The following is a 20,070-nucleotide window of genomic DNA, read 5'->3' on the forward strand; positions in this document are numbered from 1 at the left end:
GGTAAATTGAGCAAATTTGTTGATGGACAGTTTCTGATAATTTTGCTAATGGATAAAACAGAAATCTGTGGGAGGTATCTAAAAATGATTTAATTTAATCTGAATCTGTTTTGTATGCCAAAGTGTCCAAACAAAAAAAACTACGTAGAACATTAAAAAAATTAAAGAAAAAACACCAACAATCTTTAGAAATGTCTGTAGACCCAGCAATTGCAGGAAATACAACGAACAATTTAAAAAATGATTACATAGGTAATAATAGATATAAGAGATGGTATGAAAAGAGCATTTGCAAAGAATGTCAAAATTATCTTAATGTTTATACTTGAGGAAAAAGATAGTGGGACATTAACAATATCAATAACAGGATGTATAATGATAATCGCAGGTGTTTTAATAATTTGAGAAAGAAGAAAAAAGGAGTGACTTGATGAAGTTAACATAAACAAGGTACTACCAATGTCCTGTATTCTAAAGAAATTGCGTAGGTGTATAATCATGATGATAATCTTCCAAATTCACTTTCTAATGGCGCTTTTTAAAATATTTTTCGTATTGCTCTGCCATTTAAGAAAGAGAGATAATCAAGGAATTACAGTCAGTTTAGCTTATCATTGCTGGGAAATTAAGAGTTTTCAGTTTGAAGATGTAGTAACAATAAATGAAGTTGACCAGAAAAACCTATGGCATGTGAAGAATAGACATGCCTGATAAACCTGAATGACCTTACTGAACGGATGGTTCAAGTGGTTGAAAGGGAACTGCTGAGTGATGCATTTCATATGGGCTCCATGTTAATGTTGGAGCTCAGGGGACAGAAGGGAAATGACCAACATGAGAAACTGTGCACATCTTGGAAATCCAAGACGACACACAGAAGATGCTAGAGGAACTCAGAAGGTCAGAAAGTATCAATGGAAAAGAATAAACAGTTAAAGTTTCAGACTGAGACCCTTCTTCTGGACTGAGAACGAAGGGGAAAGATTCCAGAATAAAGGTTTGTGGGGTGGGGTGCAAGGGGAAGGGGAAATTACCAACCTGGTTTAAAAAATTGGCTGAGGGAAAGAAGACAACAGAGATGGAAACATAGAAAACTTATAGCACAATACAGGCCCTTTGGCCCACAATGCTGTGCCAAACATGTACAAACTTTAGAAACCACCTATGCTTACCCATAGCCCTCTATTTTTCTAAGGTCCATGTACCTATCCAGGAGTCTCTTAAAAGACCCTATCGTATCCACCTGCACCACCGTTGCTGGCAGCCTATTCCACACACTCACTGCTCTCTGCATTTAAAAAAAAACTTAGCCCTGACATCTCTTCTGTACCTACTTCCAAGCACCTTAAAACTGTGCCCTCTGTGATGGAATCATGTACATTACCCCCAGTGGAGACTGGCTGTGCCTCTCAAGTTTGTGTTGGGACTGCAGTTATTCACATTATTTATTTATAAGTGACTTAGTTGCTGGGATAGATCAGTTTACCAGTGGTTTAAAGATAGGCATTATGAGCAGATTATCTAAATATTAGAAATTCAGTTATTGACAAAAAATGCCAAATTGAGCTTGCATATGGACATGTAGGATATTATTCAAACTGGATTTAAAAAGAACAGTACTTTTTGAATGATGAAAATGTCAAAGCTACTTAAGTCCAAGAAGGCATGGAGTAACGAACAAGATCATTGAAATATTTATCGAAGGTCAGTCATCGAAAATACCTATTTAAAACAACTGAACCCTACTCTTATATTTGTGGATTAGAAGAGGTCACCGTTATTCCATAGCTATAGAAAAGTTCAATTGGACTACACCAAGAGTAGTGTGAAAAGTTCTGATATGGCATTTAGATTTTGTGTATTAACCTTGGGAGTGAGTACAGATAGATTTACCACAATGATATTTAAACACCAAGGGTTAAATTATGAGGAATTTTACCTCTCTCGGGTTGTATTTGCTGGAGGGAATGTTTGAGGGGTAGTTTGATTAATGTTTTCAAGATGTTAAGTGAAGTTAATGGGCTAGTTATAGATAGTCTCATAGAGTAATACTACACCGGAGCAGGCCCTTTGGCTCAAAAAGTCCATGCTGACCACAACATCCTCCCTGCTAGTTACAGTTGCTGGTGTTCAGCTTATAATCCTCCAAGCAAGATAAACTATTTTCTCTGGTTGCTGAGTCTAGGTCTAGGTTGTCCCAGACTAAATTAGAATCAAGCTTTTCAGGGATGAAGTTAGAAAGCATTGCTGCAGATGTTGAGTGGTATAAGTTTGTTTATTTTATAAATATCACTTGATGCTAGATATGTAACTAGTTTTAAATTTGGGACTTTTTTTAAGACTACAGGAAAAAGGATGGTAATTGAATGATGGAATATGATTGAGGAAATAGTTTATTCTTTCTTTCATATTTAGTACCTCCTTAATATCCCTTCAGTTATCTCCAGTTTACATGGTTATCCTGCTCTTGGTAGAAAAGCCAAGAGCTCATTCATAGGTAACAATTAGGGTGGACCAAACCAATCTGTATGCAGTACTCACTTTGCATCTCTCTTGGCTTGAATTCAACAGATTGTCTGTGAAGTGCTTTCTGAAAAGATCCTCCTTCAGTGTCCATGAGAGTTCAGATACTGATTTTCCTGTGGCAGCATTTCTGTTGATGCTGATGTTTTGTGCCAGTTTGATAGAGATAGCAGCAGCAAACAGTGCTATCTGATACGCTTCTCCTTCATTTTGAATTATGGTAGAAGGATTGAAAATCAAATATCTGCTGAAATGATAAGGAATCTCAACAGATCAAGCTGCATCTGTGGGAGCAAAACAATGTTTCAGGTTCCTGAGCTGAAATAATAACCCTGTTTCTCCTTCCTTTGAATGAAGTGATGGTGTATAACAAGAGCAGGTTGGTAGAAGATCTTTGTTTTTTGTGCATGTTGAATGTAAGACCCATTGTTTCATATGTCTCCTTGATTGGGTTGACAGTGACTAGGAGATTGACCTTTGATTGTGGACATACACAAGCATAGCCTTTGTACTGAGGCTCTATGATTGATGTTGGAATAACCTTGATTCTATTGTTAAAGGGTTTCCAAGAGGGAAGATTGTTGGAACTGGGGTGGAACAGTACAATGAGAAAGACTGATGTGCCTTGCTTGATACTATTGATACTAGCCTGATCTGAAAATGTATGGCTTTGGAACAATGGCAGAGTAAATCAGCGTTGAAGAGAAGCTGTACTTGTAAAGCACATGCTTTGATTGTGTGGATAGTCAGAGGCTTTTTCCCAGGGCTGAAATGGCTGACACGAGAGGGCACAGTTTTTAAGGTGCTTAGAAGTAGATACAGAGAAGATGTCAGGGGGTTACGTTTTTTACGCAGAGAGTGGAAGGTACATGGAATGGGCTGCCTGCAACTGTGGTGGAGGCAGATACGATAGGATTTCTTAAGATACACCTGGACAGGTACATGGAGCTTAGAAAAATAGAGGGCTATGGGTAATCCCAGGTATTTTCTAAAGTAGGTACATGTTCAGCACTGCATTGTGGGCCGAAAGGCCTGTATGTGCTGTAGACTTTCTCTGTTTCTATGCTGGTTTTCTAAATATAATTCTGTATAATTCTATAGTTTCTCTTAAAGTATGTGTCCATAACGGGCCTTGTTTCCAGGCACTGTGCAAAGAAATCCCTACGTAAAGAAGATAGGGGAAGGGAGAATATTTTGCAATGAGGGAAGACTAAATAATACATATTTTGAGAAAGGCTTATTGAGAAGTGTTCCATCTGTGAATGCTGTTCTTTATTAAGGGTACTGCCACTAATGCCTTGTATTAGATTATGTTCAATGGATTTTTAAAAACTGGTATATTGAGCTCAGCACTCAGAGGGTTAAGTGGAGTTCAGCTGGTGTGTCACATCATTGGCCATATTCTTGAAAATAAATGAGGCTGATGTTGAGGTGAAGAGCATGAAATTAGTGAGGTCCTCCCATATCTTGTTGTACATAACGACAGTTTAAATATCCAAATCTGTACCTTGCTGTCATGTGCTTTTCTGAAAGCTTTTCTGATAATAGGGCTTCCAGAGGTTGAAAACAGAGGCACTGATTGGGGGGAGGAGGGAGGGATGCAGAGAGTGAGCGATACAGTGAAATGCAGCAGCTGGATTTATTTGGCGGAGGGATACATTGTATTAAATGCAAAAAAAATAGTTTTGTTGTAGGAATACAGGATGTGCTGTGATGTCACAGCTTCTCAGACATAATCAGTCAGGCAAATACACAGACTGCATTGCTTGTGCTGTGTAAAGAATAGCCTGCTGAGATGTCTGTCAGTAACCAGCCGCCTGCGCCTTGCACCGATTACACTGATCTCTGCAAACCTAAGCCTGCTGATTGTTTCTCTGACAAACATCCGTGCACGCAGCCTCAAAAGAACTGGAGCCAATCTGAATGGGAATGGCACAGAGCAGAGGAGCAGTGCAGCAGCAATCTGAAAGTTGAGTCGAGCTTAGCAGCATCGGCTCCAGCTAAAGATGGTCTCATTAAGCATGTTGCTCTCACAGATGAAGACAAACTAGGCTTCTTTGGAATGACAGCAGGAGGCATAGAACAGAAAAACGTGGCTGGTGAGGTTCAGACTAAGGAATTATTCGGAAGCTGGGCTACTTCCTCTGTTAATCTCGTCTCAGACGAAAGCATAAAGAAAATGAATCCAGTCAGAAACGAACGGAGCCAAGCTGCTATTAGCACACAGGTGAGTGCTATGGATAAGGAGACAGGTAAGAAAGAAATGGAAAATAACGTTGCAGAAGAGAGAACTGACACGAAAGGGGAGCTGGCAAGTTATCCCTCAGATGCCAAAATGACAAATCCATCCAATGTATTTGGTAATCTTACACAAAATATAAAGAAAGATGAGTTTACTGTGTGGAACCCTAATTTTATGCCCGACAATATGGACTTAAACTGCAAGCAAATGGCAGAATCTAAAGATGATAAGTCCACGATGAATGAAATGGATATCCAATCTAAAAATGTCCCCTCGTGTACATTAACAATACAGAAGTCGGAAACCCCAACTATGGTGGATTGTGAGCAAGATCTGTCTAATGTCAATCCTTTGAATGAGTCACTTGAACTCAATGAAGGTATAAAGATTGATTTAGTAAATGATGATACAGCTAACAGGGCTACCCAACAGAGAAAGATGATGCGGCGTGCAATGTCGGAATGCTCACACTTGTCTGTTCCCTCAAGTTTCGGCATCACTGAAAAATATCCAGAACCCTTGCTAACAGAATCTCCAGACAATTCAATGGAGCAGTCAGCAATTTCTCCCAGCACCCAGCTCGCAGCTACTGCCAGCCGGAAGTGTCCAATGTCACAGATTAAGCGATCGATGACTGTGGCAGAGGAGCAAATCCCAGTTTACAGCTTTGGCAGTGATCAATCTGCAGCAGAATTACAGTTTGGCCAGCTTGCTGATGAAGGACATGCAAAAGAGAGAAATAAGGGACATGGTATTACTCCAGATACAAAAGATGGTATTACTGCTCCATTTTGCCATGGGAAACTGGAAAAAATCCCCGAGTTCAGCAGCAGTAAGAATACAGAAGAAATGTTTCATGACAAAAAAGAACAGAACAGTCTCTGCACTAGCCTTCAGAAGAACACCTCAGTGGGCTCAGACCAAGTTCGTTCACTGGGGGAAGAAACAAATGAAATCAATAATTACAAGACATTTCCTCTTTCCCAAGAAAATCCACATGACCCCATGTTCAAAAATGCTTCCTTTACTGGAACCATCTGTAATGCCAATGAAACATCTCAGAAAATTGAAATGACACATTACAAGCCTGAACAGGCAGCACAAATGCCTCAAGAACTAGCACAGATGAGTATTCGGCAAGAAACTGGGTGTACAAAAAGTGATGCCGGCTCTTCAGGGCAACAGCAGCCCTTGGTATCCAGTTCTCCCCATAGCTCTGCTGAAAGCTCAAAAGCCGAAATGGGGAGAAATGCAGAGCTAAGTGAGACCACAGGTTCGAAGGATTCAAGCCTCAGTTCTATTATGGCCACTAACCACAAACCGGATAACATTCCAGGTGAGGAGAAATGTGATCAGAATCTATAAAAGATTATGTAGCAGAATAAGGAGTCTAAATTCTTAAAGAAAACTGATTTCAATATTTTGTGTTTGAGTTGCATTTTTTCTGAGGTATAGTTGGGACAAAAGAAAGGAAGAGTAGCCTTGGCTCATAATGGAAGCTGTATATGCAGCTGTGTTTCTGAGAAGATACAGACTCTTCTCTGATAGTGTGTACATTACACTGTCTCCTGTCGATGACATGTTGAAAAACGGGTTGTATGTAACAGTACTGTGAGATGCTTAGCAATCTCTACAACCAGATACCAAAATGTGAGGCGTCATAGAAATGTAATTCTGTGTGTTGCTTCTAAATGAAGACTTGTGCATTCAGTTTACATTCATAATTTTGCGCAGTAATTTACCGTTGTTTCCAATTTGAGAATTGCTGCCATTAGCTTTGTAATATGAATGAGCTGTTCTATTATTTCTTTACACTACGGTTGCACATATTTCTGAGTATACTGATGCTGACTGTTGAAGTATTTTGACCTTAATGCATTAGCTAAAAGCCATAACTCAGATGGCATTAGATTGTGTGGACTCATGATTGAAATGATGTGACATGAGCTCCTTCATTTATTTGCTTGCAGCATCAAACTGTGAGGAACATTAAAAATCACGTGAATTAAGAGAGCTACTGACTATTCTTTCTATTTTGAGTTAACCAATACCAGCCATATGTGTGCTTGGAAGTCTTCGGTAAATCTTTGCTTAAGGTATCCGGTTAAATACAGATGGCTTTGTGCCTGATATGCTTACTCACTTGGTCTTTGTCTTTAATTTTGTCCTGTGAAGAACATGCACTAGTGCAAGGCTCTGATGTGACCAATAGGAGTTGAAGAATTGAAAAATCAAAATATTTCTAATCGGCTGTTGAGAAATGCTGTCAAGGATGAATCACTTTTAAGGAAAATATATCAGAACTATTCCTTAAATCAATTCTTTACTAGTCCAAAGAGCTTAATTACATAATATATCAGTTACCAACTTATTTTTAAAAAACTGTATGAATGTTTTTGTTTGCATGTATATCTAGTTCCACTTTAAAGCTAAAACTTCCCTGTTAATATTTACTGCACTGATAACTAATGTGTGAGGGCTATAACCATGTGGAATAGCCTTATAGTTGATGAAAAGACAAGTGCTGATCAGTCAATTCTTCATTGTGCTCAAAGTGAACAATGCTACAGATCAGCTGCAGTGAAGGGTTTAACCCAGGGGTGTCAAACTCATTTTAGGTCACGGGCCGGATTGAGCAAAATGCAGCTTCATGCGGGCCGGATCAGTCGGATGCGTGCGAACGCAGCTTTCGTTGCCTCCGTTTTTTCAGCCTGCTCTCATGTGTCTGAGTCTCTGCTATAACTACAAAGTGTTTCACTTTACAAATTCCGTTTCTTATGAAGAAGACTGCCGAGCAAGACTGCCGAATAAACACTAAAAACCCTGAAAACCTGGTACCTGAATAAACTCAGCATTAGCCATATCATACGCCATAGGCGCTTCGATTACTGGGGCCAGCTTTAATAGTAATTAGATATTATCTCGCGGGCCAAAGATAATTCCACCGCAGGCCGAATTTGGCCCGCGGGCCTTGAGTTTGACATATATGGTTTAACCCATTAAGAGTAGGAGATTTTTGAGGTGCTTTGTGATATCTTTGAATGTAACAGTAAGTGTATATAGCAACCAAAAAAGGCCATTCCTGCATATTCAAATAAATGGTTTACAGGAATCCTGTAGAGAAATAGGTGCCATTCCATGTGTGTTAAATAGTTGAAGCTGCTTGATAATTCAAAGGTTTATCGAGCTTTATAAAAGGTACAAGACAAATAAATGCCATTCTCAATAATCCTTCTTTAAAAATACTGTTGCAATCCCAGGGATCTTACTCCCCATCATTTCAAATCCTAATGCTACCCTATAAACCCTTCAGATTTCACCCTCCCCTCAGCACCTCCCACAGGTACTGAAATTGTTGCAAATGACATTATTTTCCCAGTGACTTCACTCCTTATGCGTGTTCTTGGATGTTATTCATGAAGCTTCAAATTCCCCCTTGCCCCTAGAATTCCCCAAAAAATTGAAGCTTATGATTATGCATTGTGAAGAGATCCCAACCTCTTTCCACAGTATTTCCTTTACTTTCAGATTTGAATGCTCACTTGGAGAATCCGTATAGCCACTGACCTAATCTCAGGGAATGTTCCCCTTTTGTACTTGTTACTGTAGTTCCAGCTAAAATTATGTTTCTTAAAAACATTTTTGGCTACTGAAAGGAAATCAGTTCCATTAGCACAGAACATGCTTTGCAGTGCAATAGAAATAACCAATTAAATGATAAGTTAATAAAATCACTAAACTTTGTGATGCATGGCTGAGAAATTGTTGCAGTGGTGGACAGGGTTTCATATTTCTGGAACATTAGGATCTCTTTTGGGGAAGGTACGGCCTTTTCAAAATAGGACAGGTTACACCTTAACCCAAGGGGCACCAGTATCCTTGTGGGGAGGATCCTTGCTAGAACTATTGGGGAGGGTTTAAACTATTTTGGCAGAGGGATGGGAACTGGACTGATAGGGCTGAGGATGGGGTAATTGGTATGCAACTAGATGCAGTGTGTAGTGAGACTGTGAAGAAGGACAGGCAGATGACAGAGAAAAATTGCAGTCAGTGAGATGAGTTGAAGTGTAATATGGGACAAAATTGAAAAGCATGATGCAAACAGGACGGAAGGTGTTATATTTGAATGTACGTAGTATATGGAATAAGGTAGATTATCTTGTCGCACATTTAGAGATCTGCAGGTGCGACATTGTGGGCATCACTGAATTGTGGCTGAAAGAAAATCATAGTTGGGAGCTTAACATCCAAGGATGTACATTGTATCAGAAGGACAGGCAGAGGGGATGGGATGGCTCTGTTGGTTTTTAACAAAAAAAATGAAATCAAATCCTTACAGGTAGGTGACATTGGATTGGAAGATGTAGAACGGTAAAAAGCTGTGATGGGAGTTGTATACAGGCCTCCAATCAGTAGCCAGGATGTGGGATACAAATTACAAGAGAAGATAGAAAAAGTATTAACAAGAGCAGTGTTACGATAGTCGTGGGGGATTTCAATATGTAGACAGATTGGGAAAATCAGGTTGGTGCTGGATGCTAAGAGAGGGAATTTGTAGAATGCTTACGAGCTAACTTTCTAGAGCCCACTAAAGGAAAGGCAATTCTGGCTTGAATGCTGCATAATGAACTGGATTTCATTAGGGAGCTTAAGGTAAAGGATACCTTAAAAGCCAGTGATCATATTTTAATGGAATTCTCCCTGCATTTTGAGAGAGAGAAGATAAAGACAGATGTATTAGTATTATAGTAGAGTAAAGAGAATTATAGAGCCTTGAAAGAGGAGTTAGCCAAATTTCATTGAAAGGGGACACTAGCAGGGATGGCAGCAGAATAGCAATGGCTGGAGTTTCTGGGGGAAATTCAAAAAGCGCAGAATAGATGTAGAAGTATTCTAAAGGGAGGATGTGGCAACTGTGACTGACAAGAGAAGTTAAAAACAACATAAAAGGAAAAGAGAGAGCATATAATATAGCAAAAATTAGTGGGGAGTTAGAGGATTAGGAAACTTTAAAACCACCAGAAGGTAACTAAAAACTACATAAAGAGAGAAAAGATGAAATATGAAGGAAAGCTATTCCAATTTTTAAAAAATTTATAAAGAGTAATAGGGAGGCAAGATTGGATAATGGACTGCTAGAAAATGACACAAGAGAGATTGGAGGGCAACAAAATGGCAGATGACAGAATTGATAGTTTTGTGGCCAAGTGTTTATACAATACCAAGATAGGTAGGGGAGCAGGTCAAGTTGAGGAAATGGAATCTGCAGAAGGACTTAGATGCGGAAAATGGGAATAGAAGTGGCAGGTGGAATATCATGTAGGGAAATGTATGACCATGCACTTTGGTAGAAGGAATAAAAGCTTAGGCTAAATGGTGAGAAATTTCAGTAATTTGATGTGTAAAGGGACTAGTGCAGGTTTCCTTAAAGGTTAACTTGCAGGTTGAGTCAATGGTAAGGAGGCAAATGCAATGTTAGCATTTATTTCAAGAGGACCGGAATGTAAGAGCAAGAGTGTGATGCTGTGGATATATAAGGAATTTGTCAGACTGCAGTGACAAGATATGCTCGCATTGAAGAAGGTTCAGAGGAGGTTCACAAGAATGATTCCAGAAATGAATGGGTTAACATATGAGGAACATTTGATAGCTATGGGTCTGTACTCACTGGAGTTAAGACGAATGTGGGACAGGTCTCACTGAAACCTAATGAATATTGAAAGATCTGTTTAGTGGATGTAGAGATGATGTTTCCTTTAGTGAGTGTGTCTAGGACCAGAGGGCACAGCCTCAGAACAGAGGGATGTCCATTCAGAACAGAGCTGAGAAAGAATTTCTATAGCCAGAGGGTGGTGAATCTGTGGAACTCATTGCCACAGACTGCTGCGGATGACAAGTCATAGAATATATTTAAAACGGAGGATGATAGGTTTCTGATTAGTCAGGGGTTTCAAAGGTTACAGGGAGAAGGCTAGAGAATGGGGTTGGGAAAGAAAATGGACATGATGAGGTCAATGAGCTGAATATGGAATGCTGCTCATTTATTGGGAAACAACAGGAGAGTTGCATGACCATGGTTGTAGTGAAGACTAGACCTTAAGCCATGGTGTTGCCTGTTTGCAGCCGTCCCAAGAGTCGGTGCCAGAGAACGTGTGACACGGTGTCCAGGCTGCCCTCCAGTTGTCGATAGGTGGAAGACAGGTTGGATTGTTCTCAACTGCAGACTGCTGCAACATTCATGGACTCAAGGAACATGACTATATTTTTGTGTGACTGCCTGTTTACTGCTATCTTGTACAGTTGAAAGTTTGTGAGCCCTTTGCAATTACTTGGCTTTCTACATTAATTGATCATAAAATGTGGTCTGATCTTTGTCTAAATCACAATAATAGACAAATAAAATCTGCCTAAACTAATGACACACAGACAATTGTACTTTCATGTCTTTACTTACCAGGCTGTAAAAGTATGTGAATCCTTGTATTTAATGACTGGTAGAACCACCTTTAGCAGCTATGACCTCCACAAAACATTTCCTGTAGCTGCTAATCAGACTTGCACAATGGTGAGGTGGAATTTTAGACCATTTCTGTTTCAGTTCATCAGTATTTCTGGGATACCTTGCATGGACAGCCTTCTTGAGGTCGTGCCACAGCATCTCGATTGAGTTAAGGTCCGGACTCTGACTTGGCCATTCCAAAACATGTATTTCCTTTTTAAACCATTCTGTTGATTTACTCTTGTGCTTTAGAATATTGTCTTGTTGCATCATCCAGCTTCTATCAAGCTTAAGGTGATGGACAGCTACCCTGACATTCTCCTGCAAAATATCTTGATCCAATTTGGAATTCATTGTTCCCTCAATAATTACAAGCTGTCCAGGGCCTGAGGCAACAAAACAGCCCCAAACCATGATGCTCCTTCCAACATGCTTCGCAGTTGGTATGAGGTTTTGGTGTTGGTGTGCAGTGCCCTTTTTCCTCCAAACATAGCAATGTGCATTTCTGCCAAAAAGTTCAACTTCTGTCTCATCTGTCCACAAAACATTGTCCCAGAAGCATTGTGGAACATCCAAACTTGAGATATGCAGCAATGTTTTTTTTTTGGAGAGCAGTGTTTTCCTCCATGGTGTTCTTCTTATAGTGGACACATGAACAGGGACTAGTTCTAGAGATATCTAGAGATGTTCTAGAGATATCTGCAGGTCTTTTAATCTTACCCTTGGGTTCTTTTTCAACTCCTTCAGCATTGCATATTGTGCTCTTGGTGTGATCTTTGCAGGACGCCTACCTCTAGGGAGAGTAACAACAGTACTGAGTTTCCTCTATTTGTAGATAATTTCTCTTACTGTGGACTGATGAACACTCCGGTCTTTAGAAATGCTTTTGTAGCCTTTTCCAGCTTCATGCATCTCTACAAATTATTTTGATCGAGGCATGGTGCACATAAACAGATATTTCTTCAGAAGAGCAGGCTTAGTCAGTGACCTGACTTTGTGTTGTCTTTATAAGGCAAGGCACCTCTACAACCTACGCCTCCAATCTCATCTCATTGGTTGGAATACCTGACTCCAAATAGCTTTTGAAGAAGGCATTAGCCCAGAGATTCACGTACTTTTTTGAACCTAGTCTGTGATTGTTTAAATGGTGTGCTCGGTATTGATGAGTAGTACAATTGTTTGTGTATTATGAGTTCAAGCAGATTGTTGTGACTTAGATGACGATCAGACTACTTTTTGAGTGATTAGTGCAAAAAACCAGGTAATTGCCAAGGGCTCACAAACTTTTTCTTACAATTGTATGTGCTATACGTACTTTATGCTGTGTATGACTGTTGGTGCTTACTATTTTGCATCTTGGCCCCGGAGTAACGCTGTTTCGTTTGGCTGTATTCATGGGTATTTGTGTTTGGTTGAATGGCAATTAAAATGGAATTTGAAACCTTGAGAGTGCTTTGCATATTACTTGTTACTTTAAATTGCAATAACTATATGCAAGCTGATGTGCAGCCATAGTTGATTCACAGCAACTATTTATAACTATATGGTGCTTTTAATGAATAAAGCCTACTGCTTATGTGGAAGAATAAGTCCAATGCAGGCTGATTGGATTGTTTCAGTATTATGATTTCTATTTCTTTCTTCACAGCATACCAACTGTTTCATAGAGTACAGAGCCATAGAGTCCAACTGTGTCTCTGTTATTAGTTACCAAACAGAATGTGCATTTAACCTCGGAGAATGCACATTGGCTTCACCAGATGAGCTGGTGGATGCAATGTTGGTGACCATATTTAATGACCATCCCATCCTAGACAACCAGTCAGAAGCAGCTCTGTAAATTACATTATGTATTTTTTTAATATAGAATCTCTGCATAATGACATGGTTACACAGGACAGTGTATACTGATCAACCCTATAAGGCCCTTGAGAAGATGGTAGTACGTGACCATCATGATTGACAGCATTTCATGTGCTGAAGGCACTGAGCTAATGGGAAAATCCAGGAATTTGAGGCAGCAACTTGAAAGCAATAGCAATATGTCTCAGTCAAGAGAGCATGTGGGGAAAAATAATTCTATGAGTTGATAAGACTTATTGTCAGCATCTATTTTATCAAAGAGAAATTAATGTAATAGGGATTACCGAGGTATAGCTAATAGCAAGAAAGGATTTTATGAATGTACTGTACAAGTTGATTTTTGGAAAGCATTTTGTCAGTTGCCTTAACTTTCTGAACTTTCTGAATTTGGGATAATATATGTTTGTATGGTAGAGGATTGAAGGGAAGTGACAGTAGAATATTTGGGTCATTTGCAGATTGTGGTATTCATGCAGTTAATCTGTGCCAGGTCTTCGGTCTATATTAATATCAAATGACAGTTCAGATTTGTAATATGTCCACTTACATTAATGGTACAATACATGGGTGGAAGTTGATATAAGAAGGATGCAAAGGATCTGCAGAAGGTTTGGATTGGTTAAATGTCCAAAGTGGCAGGATGTCAATTTATGCAAAACTGTAAGATTATTCATCTATGTTCCAAAGAAGAACAGTGAAACTGATATTATTAAATGAGAAAAAAGTAAATATTGGTTTAGAGGAATGTAAGAACATCACATGTGAAATGCAGAAAGTCAGAATGCTGTTATAAGCTATTAACTAGAAAAGCCTTTGATTTAAAAATGGTACAATAGTCAGCAATTCTTGCTGAAACTGTAGAGAGTCTTTGAAAAACTGTACAACAAACTCATGAAGTGTTATGAAATTCTAGCCTACCAATGGAAGTCAATAGAGTTGTAAAATCATTGTGGCAAAGGAGAGACTATTTTTCAAATACTAATCTTGGAAGTAGTGTAATGTGGGTTCAGGATTGATTTCAAAGGTGAGGGATGTATGCCTTGACTCTAGAAGAATGATCTTATCAAAATTGTATATTCAGAGAAGATTTGACAGTTTGGATTTTGAGTGCCTGTTTCTTCTGGCTGCATTAATTGTCTAATAGAACTGGGGACAGTTTCAAGATAACAAGTCAGGTCTTTCAGTCTGAAATATAAATAAAAGGAAGCTATTTGCTTGCTTTTATTTTTTGCAGGATTTGTTCTTTTTCTCTCTCTGTGCATTGGGTGATTGACTTTTTTTCCAGTGGGTTTTATTATGTTTCTTTTGTAGCGTGCCTATAAGGAGGTGAATCTCAAGGTTGTATAATGTATATATACTTTGTTAATAAATGTACTTTAAACATTTTGCTTCTTTTTCACTGAAGGTTTTAATACTTAGGAATTCTCCATTTTGAGCGGTATGAATGTCCAATCTTTTGAAAGCATTTAAAGGTGGGATCAAAGGTGCTTGGACAAAAGGAAACTCAAGGGAGAATTGGATCAAAATATGTTCTGGAATAAAGGATCAGCAGTCATTTCATTGAATGGTGGAGAAGTTAAAGGCTGTATGGATTTCTGCTTCTGTTCTAAATATGGTGTAGGCAGACTCCAGGTTATGACATGTTGACTTTCCTGGGTAGATCCTAACTTGGGGACTGCTTATATAACATTTATGAATAAGTAAAAATGGTATGTGGGAGCAAAAACCTGAACTGGGATAGAGTAGGGCAGGAAGAGTGGTCACCAGCTGGTGTCACTGACTCATGGTGTCTGCTCACCACTCCCAGCTCTGCTAGCCTCAACCAAGGCCCTGATTGTTGCAGCTCAGGGATGGGGAAGTGGGTAGAGGAGGCATGCCAAAATGGCCTATTTCAACCTAGCAGAAGAAGCTGCAGTGCTTCAGCAGCTCGCAAATCCTTCCTTCCAGTCTCCCAAGCACTCACTGTTTAGGACGTTCATAAGTTAGGCATTCATAACTTGGGCAGAACCTGTATATGCAACATCTGCTCTATGTTCTTCTGGACTACGCTGGTCACTAATCAGAGGTGATACCAAAAGAAACATGTTTTCTTTGTCTCTGCGATTTTATGGATATTGCATGTCTTTGTTTAAGCTAGTCTCTAAATTTTCTCACCTGAAGCAGTATGGATTTGCAGCAAGAGATAAAACATTTGTCCTTGAAATTTCACTGATTGCATTGTTCGTTTTTTAAAAATATCTGTAGCCAAACCAGAGGAAACAACAGCAGAGAATGTGACCAAAAGAGAGACAGCTGCAGTCTCCAAAGAGCACCCAGTAACCCCTGATGCGAAAGGAAAGGTAGGTACACATTCTAGTTGAAAAACAATCTTCCTGTGCTTTGTGTATTTATTTGATACAACCATATTTCTGTTAATTTTTTTCATGAGTGCAACCTAAAGTCTGTGTTTTTGAGGCAAATAGGTTTTGGTCTGTATATTTTGACATTGTCAGACAAATAGTAAAATGCACCTTTCAAGTTTTATATAAACTGATCCCTTGCTGTCTACTGATATCTTCTGTATATCTTGAAACTCAGGACCCCACAAAATGTAGCCAAATTTGGTCCATTTGTGTATACCTTGATGTTATCACTTCATTTTTAGAAAAATTAATTAAGCAGTTGTTAAAGAGCTAGAACTTGAGCTTCACCCACGGGCTTATAAACAAAGTAATGAGTGACGAACTCTCACCCTGCCTACCAATATTTCCTAACTTTTCAACCACATCCCCTGCTTTGCATCTCCCCTATTCACCTGCCCCTCCCGTTCCCTCTGCTCTCTCTTCCACTCTTCCCTCCCCATCCAGCTTCCTTCCCTTTCTGACCTCCCAACCCTCCTATGTTCCCTTTTTTAATCTGGTAAAATATTTAGAGCTTTCTTTTAATTTGTCTAAATTTTTAATTCCCTTGACCTTCGTCCACGTTTGCATCTGGCCCTCCTTATTGCCTGGAACTTCTCTGGAATTTTGGAAGAGATAGTGGCATTAATCTGAATTGAAATCTGTGCTTCACTTGTGCCACCTCCTGGGCTTTCTAAGCATTAGAACCATGGTAAATGTCTCTTTTCCTTTCTCCCTCTCTTTCAATTCCCTTATTCTTTGTGTATTTCTGCTGCACAATTTTCCATCCTTTTCCTCCCACTTTCCTCCTTTCCCCTGGCTCTTTTGACTCTGATTCTCCCCTTCAGCTCTTGTCCCCTCCTGACCTGCCATCTGATTAGTGGGACATCAGGGAACCTGGAAAATTATGACATTTAGCTTTGTACAATTAAAATTTGTCTCAGATTCACAGAGTTTATTTACTTGGCATAAAATTACCATTGGCTATTTTTACTTTGTATTTTGTTTGCTTCTTTTAATTTCATGTTTTCTTTGGCATTGTCGACCTTTGTGTTATTCCCTTTCATTGTATGTAAAAGGTGGGCACACTGACTACAAAGATCTCACCAACCAAAACTAAACCACAGCCATCAGCTTCCCTTAAGCGACCTGCGGCAGCTGTTCCAAGCCCCAATAAAAAAATCAATACAACCACTATGACGGCAGCTACCACTTCCAAGAGACTTCCTTCTAGTCCGGCGCGGTCTTTTTCTGCGACCACCAAAGATGTGAAACCAAAGGTAAGGGTGGAGGGGGTGGGTGTCATTGTTTTCTTTTTCCTAAATTTAATTAATTATTCCCCCTTCCTTTATTAGATTTGTATGGATTACAATTCAACCCTGCTTCTGAGATGGTAATTGGGGTAAAGTCAAAACATGTGCCTCCCATCCGTTGTGTGTTCCAATGGACTTTGATTTGGCTAGATGTTCATATTTACCAGCAAATGAGTAGTCTGCTTTCACTCTTGTGTAAATTGGGTGTATGAGGATGAATTAGTGGTGAGGGCAACAGCTAGTCTGTAAATGTGATTGTACCATATAACCATATAACAATCACAGCACGGAAACAGGCCATTCCGGCCCTCCTAGTCCGTGCCGAACTCTTAATCTCACCTAGTCCCACCTACCCGCACTCAGCCCATAACCCTCCACTCCTTTCCTGTCCATATACCTATCCAATTTTACCTTAAATGACACAACTGAACTGGCCTCTACTACTTCTACAGGAAGCTCATTCCACACAGCTATCACTCTCTGAGTAAAGAAATACCCCCTCGTGTTTCCCTTAAACTTTTGCCCCCTAACTCTCAAATCATGTCCTCTCGTTTGAATCTCCCCTACTCTCAATGGAAACAGCCTATTCACGTCAACTCTATCTATCCCTCTCAACATTTTAAATACCTCGATCAAATCCCCCCTCAACCTTCTACGCTCCAATGAATAGAGACCTAACTTGTTCAACCTTTCTCTGTAACTTAAGTGCTGAAACCCAGGTAACATCCTAGTAAATCGTCTCTGCACTCTCTCTAATTTATTGATATCTTTCCTATAATTCGGTGACCAGAACTGTACACAATATTCCAAATTTGGCCTCACCAATGCCTTGTACAATTTTAACATTACATCCCAACTTCTGTACTCAATGCTCTGATTTATAAAGGCCAGCGTTCCAAAAGCCTTCTTCACCACCCTATCTACATGAGACTCCACCTTCAGGGAACTATGCACTGTTATTCCTAGATCTCTCTGTTCCACTGCATTCCTCAATGCCCTACCATTTACCCTGTATGTTCTATTTGGATTATTCCTGCCAAAATGTAGAACCTCACACTTCTCAGCATTAAACTCCATCTGCCAACGTACAGCCCATTCTTCTAACCGGCATAAATCTCCCTGCAAGCTTTGAAAACCCACCTCATTATCCACAACACCTCCTACCTTAGTATCATCAGCATACTTACTAATCCAATTTACCACCCCATCATCCAGATCATTTATGTATATTACAAACAACATTGGGCCCAAAACAGATCCCTGAGGCATCCCGCTAGTCACCGGCCTCCATCCCGATAAACAATTATCCACCACTACTCTCTGGCATCTCCCATCTAGCCACTGTTGAATCCATTTTATTACTCCAGCATTAATACCTAACGACTGAACCTTCTTAACTAACCTTCCATGTGGAACTTTGTCAAAGGCCTTGCTGAAGTCCATATAGACTACATCCACTGCCTTACCCTCGTCAACATTCCTCGTAACTACTTCAAAAAATTCAATAAGGTTTGTCAAACATGACCTTCCACGCACAAATCCATGCTGGCTACTCCTAATCAGATCCTGTCTATCCAGATAATTATAAATACTATCTCTAAGAATACTTTCCATTAATTTACCCACCACTGATGTCAAACTGACAGGTCTATAATTTCCAGGCTTACTTCTAGAACCCTTTTTAAACAATGGAACCACATGAGCAATACGCCAATCCTCCGGCACACTCCCCGTTTCTAATGACATCTGAAAGATCTCTGTCAGAGCTCCTGCTATCTCTACACAAACTTCCCTCAAGGTCCTGGGGAATATCCGGTCAGGACCCGGAGATTTATCCACTTTTAAATTTCTTAAAAGCGCCAGTACTTCCACCTCTTTAATTGTCATAGGTTCCATAACTTCCTTACTTGTTTCCCACACCTTACACCATTCAATATCCTTCTCCTTAGTGAATACCGAAGAGAAGAAATCGTTCAAAATCTCTCCCATCTCCCTCGGCTCCACACATAGCTGACCACCCTGATTCTCTAAGGGACCAGTTTTATCCCTCACTATCCTCTTGCTTTTAATATAACTGTAGAAGCCTTTCGGATTTACTTCCACCTTATTTGCCAAACCAAACTCGTAACTTCTTTTAGCTTTTCTAATCTCTTTCTTAATTTTCCTTTTACATTCTTTATATTCCTCGAGCAATTCCTTTACTCCATGCTGCCTATATCTATTGTAGACATCCCTCTTTTTTCGAACCAAGTTTCTAATATCCCTTGAAAACCATGGTGCTTTCAAACCTTTAACTTTACATAAAGATTCTGTACCCTCATAATTTCACCCTTAAATGACCTCCATTTCTCTATTACATCCTTCCCATAAAACAACTTGACCCAATCCACTCTCTCTAAATCCCTGCGCATCTCCTCAAAGTTAGCCTTTCTCCAATCAAAAATCTCAACTCTAGGTCCAGACCTGTCCTTCTCCATAATTATATTGAAGCTAATGCTATTGTGATCACTGGACCCGAAGTGCTCCCCAACACATACATCTGTCAGCTGACCTATCGCATTCCCTAACAGGAGATCCAACACTGCCCCATCTCTAGTCGGTACTTCTATGTATTGTTGCAAAAAACTATCCTGCACACATTTCACAAACTCTAAACCATCCAGCCCTTTTACAGAATGAGCTTCCCAATCTATGTGTGGAAAATTAAAATCTCCCACAATCACCACCTTGTGTTTACTACAAATATCTGCTATCTCCTTACACATTTGCTCTTCCAACTCACGCTCCCCATTAGGTGGCCTATAATACACTCCTATCAGTGTTACTACACCTTTCCCATTCCTCAATTCCACCCAAATAGCCTCCCTAGAGGAGCTCTGTAATCTATCCTTCCAAAGCACCGCCATAAGATTTTCTCGGACAAGCAATGCAACACCTCCTCCTCTGGCCCCTCCTACTCTATCACACCTGAAGCAACTAAATCCAGGAATATTTAGTTGCCAATCACACCCTTCCTGCAACCATGTTTCACTAATAGCTACAACATCATAATTCCAGGTATCAATCCACACTTTAAGCTCATCCACCTTTCTTACAATGCTCCTAGCATTAAAATAGATACATTTAAGATACTCTCCACCTCCTCCTCTCTTTTCATCCCTAGCAATGCATTCAAATTTATTATCCTTTTCTTTCTTCTCCCCTACAACTTCGGGCTGAGCACATCCCTTCTCCATCACCTGCCTTTCCTCC

At 39.7% G+C, this 20,070-nt stretch overlaps 1 protein-coding gene across 9 annotated transcripts in view; it reads left to right on the forward strand.

Moving 5' to 3' along the window:
• Nucleotides 1-20,070, forward strand: part of LOC140729553 (uncharacterized) — a 281,549-nt gene that overhangs the window by 214,838 nt on the left and 46,641 nt on the right. For 8 of the 9 annotated variants that reach the window (XM_073049421.1, XM_073049432.1, XM_073049452.1 and 5 more), the window contains 2 exons: nt 15,372-15,466; nt 16,585-16,785. In XM_073049421.1, the coding sequence (XP_072905522.1) occupies nt 15,372-15,466; nt 16,585-16,785 (296 nt within the window). The remainder of the gene's footprint in view (nt 1-15,371; nt 15,467-16,584; nt 16,786-20,070) is intronic. The other variant, XM_073049478.1, reaches the window with a different exon arrangement.

This window comes from Hemitrygon akajei, chromosome 1, assembly GCF_048418815.1.
Source record: "Hemitrygon akajei chromosome 1, sHemAka1.3, whole genome shotgun sequence".
Lineage (NCBI taxonomy): Eukaryota > Metazoa > Chordata > Chondrichthyes > Myliobatiformes > Dasyatidae > Hemitrygon > Hemitrygon akajei.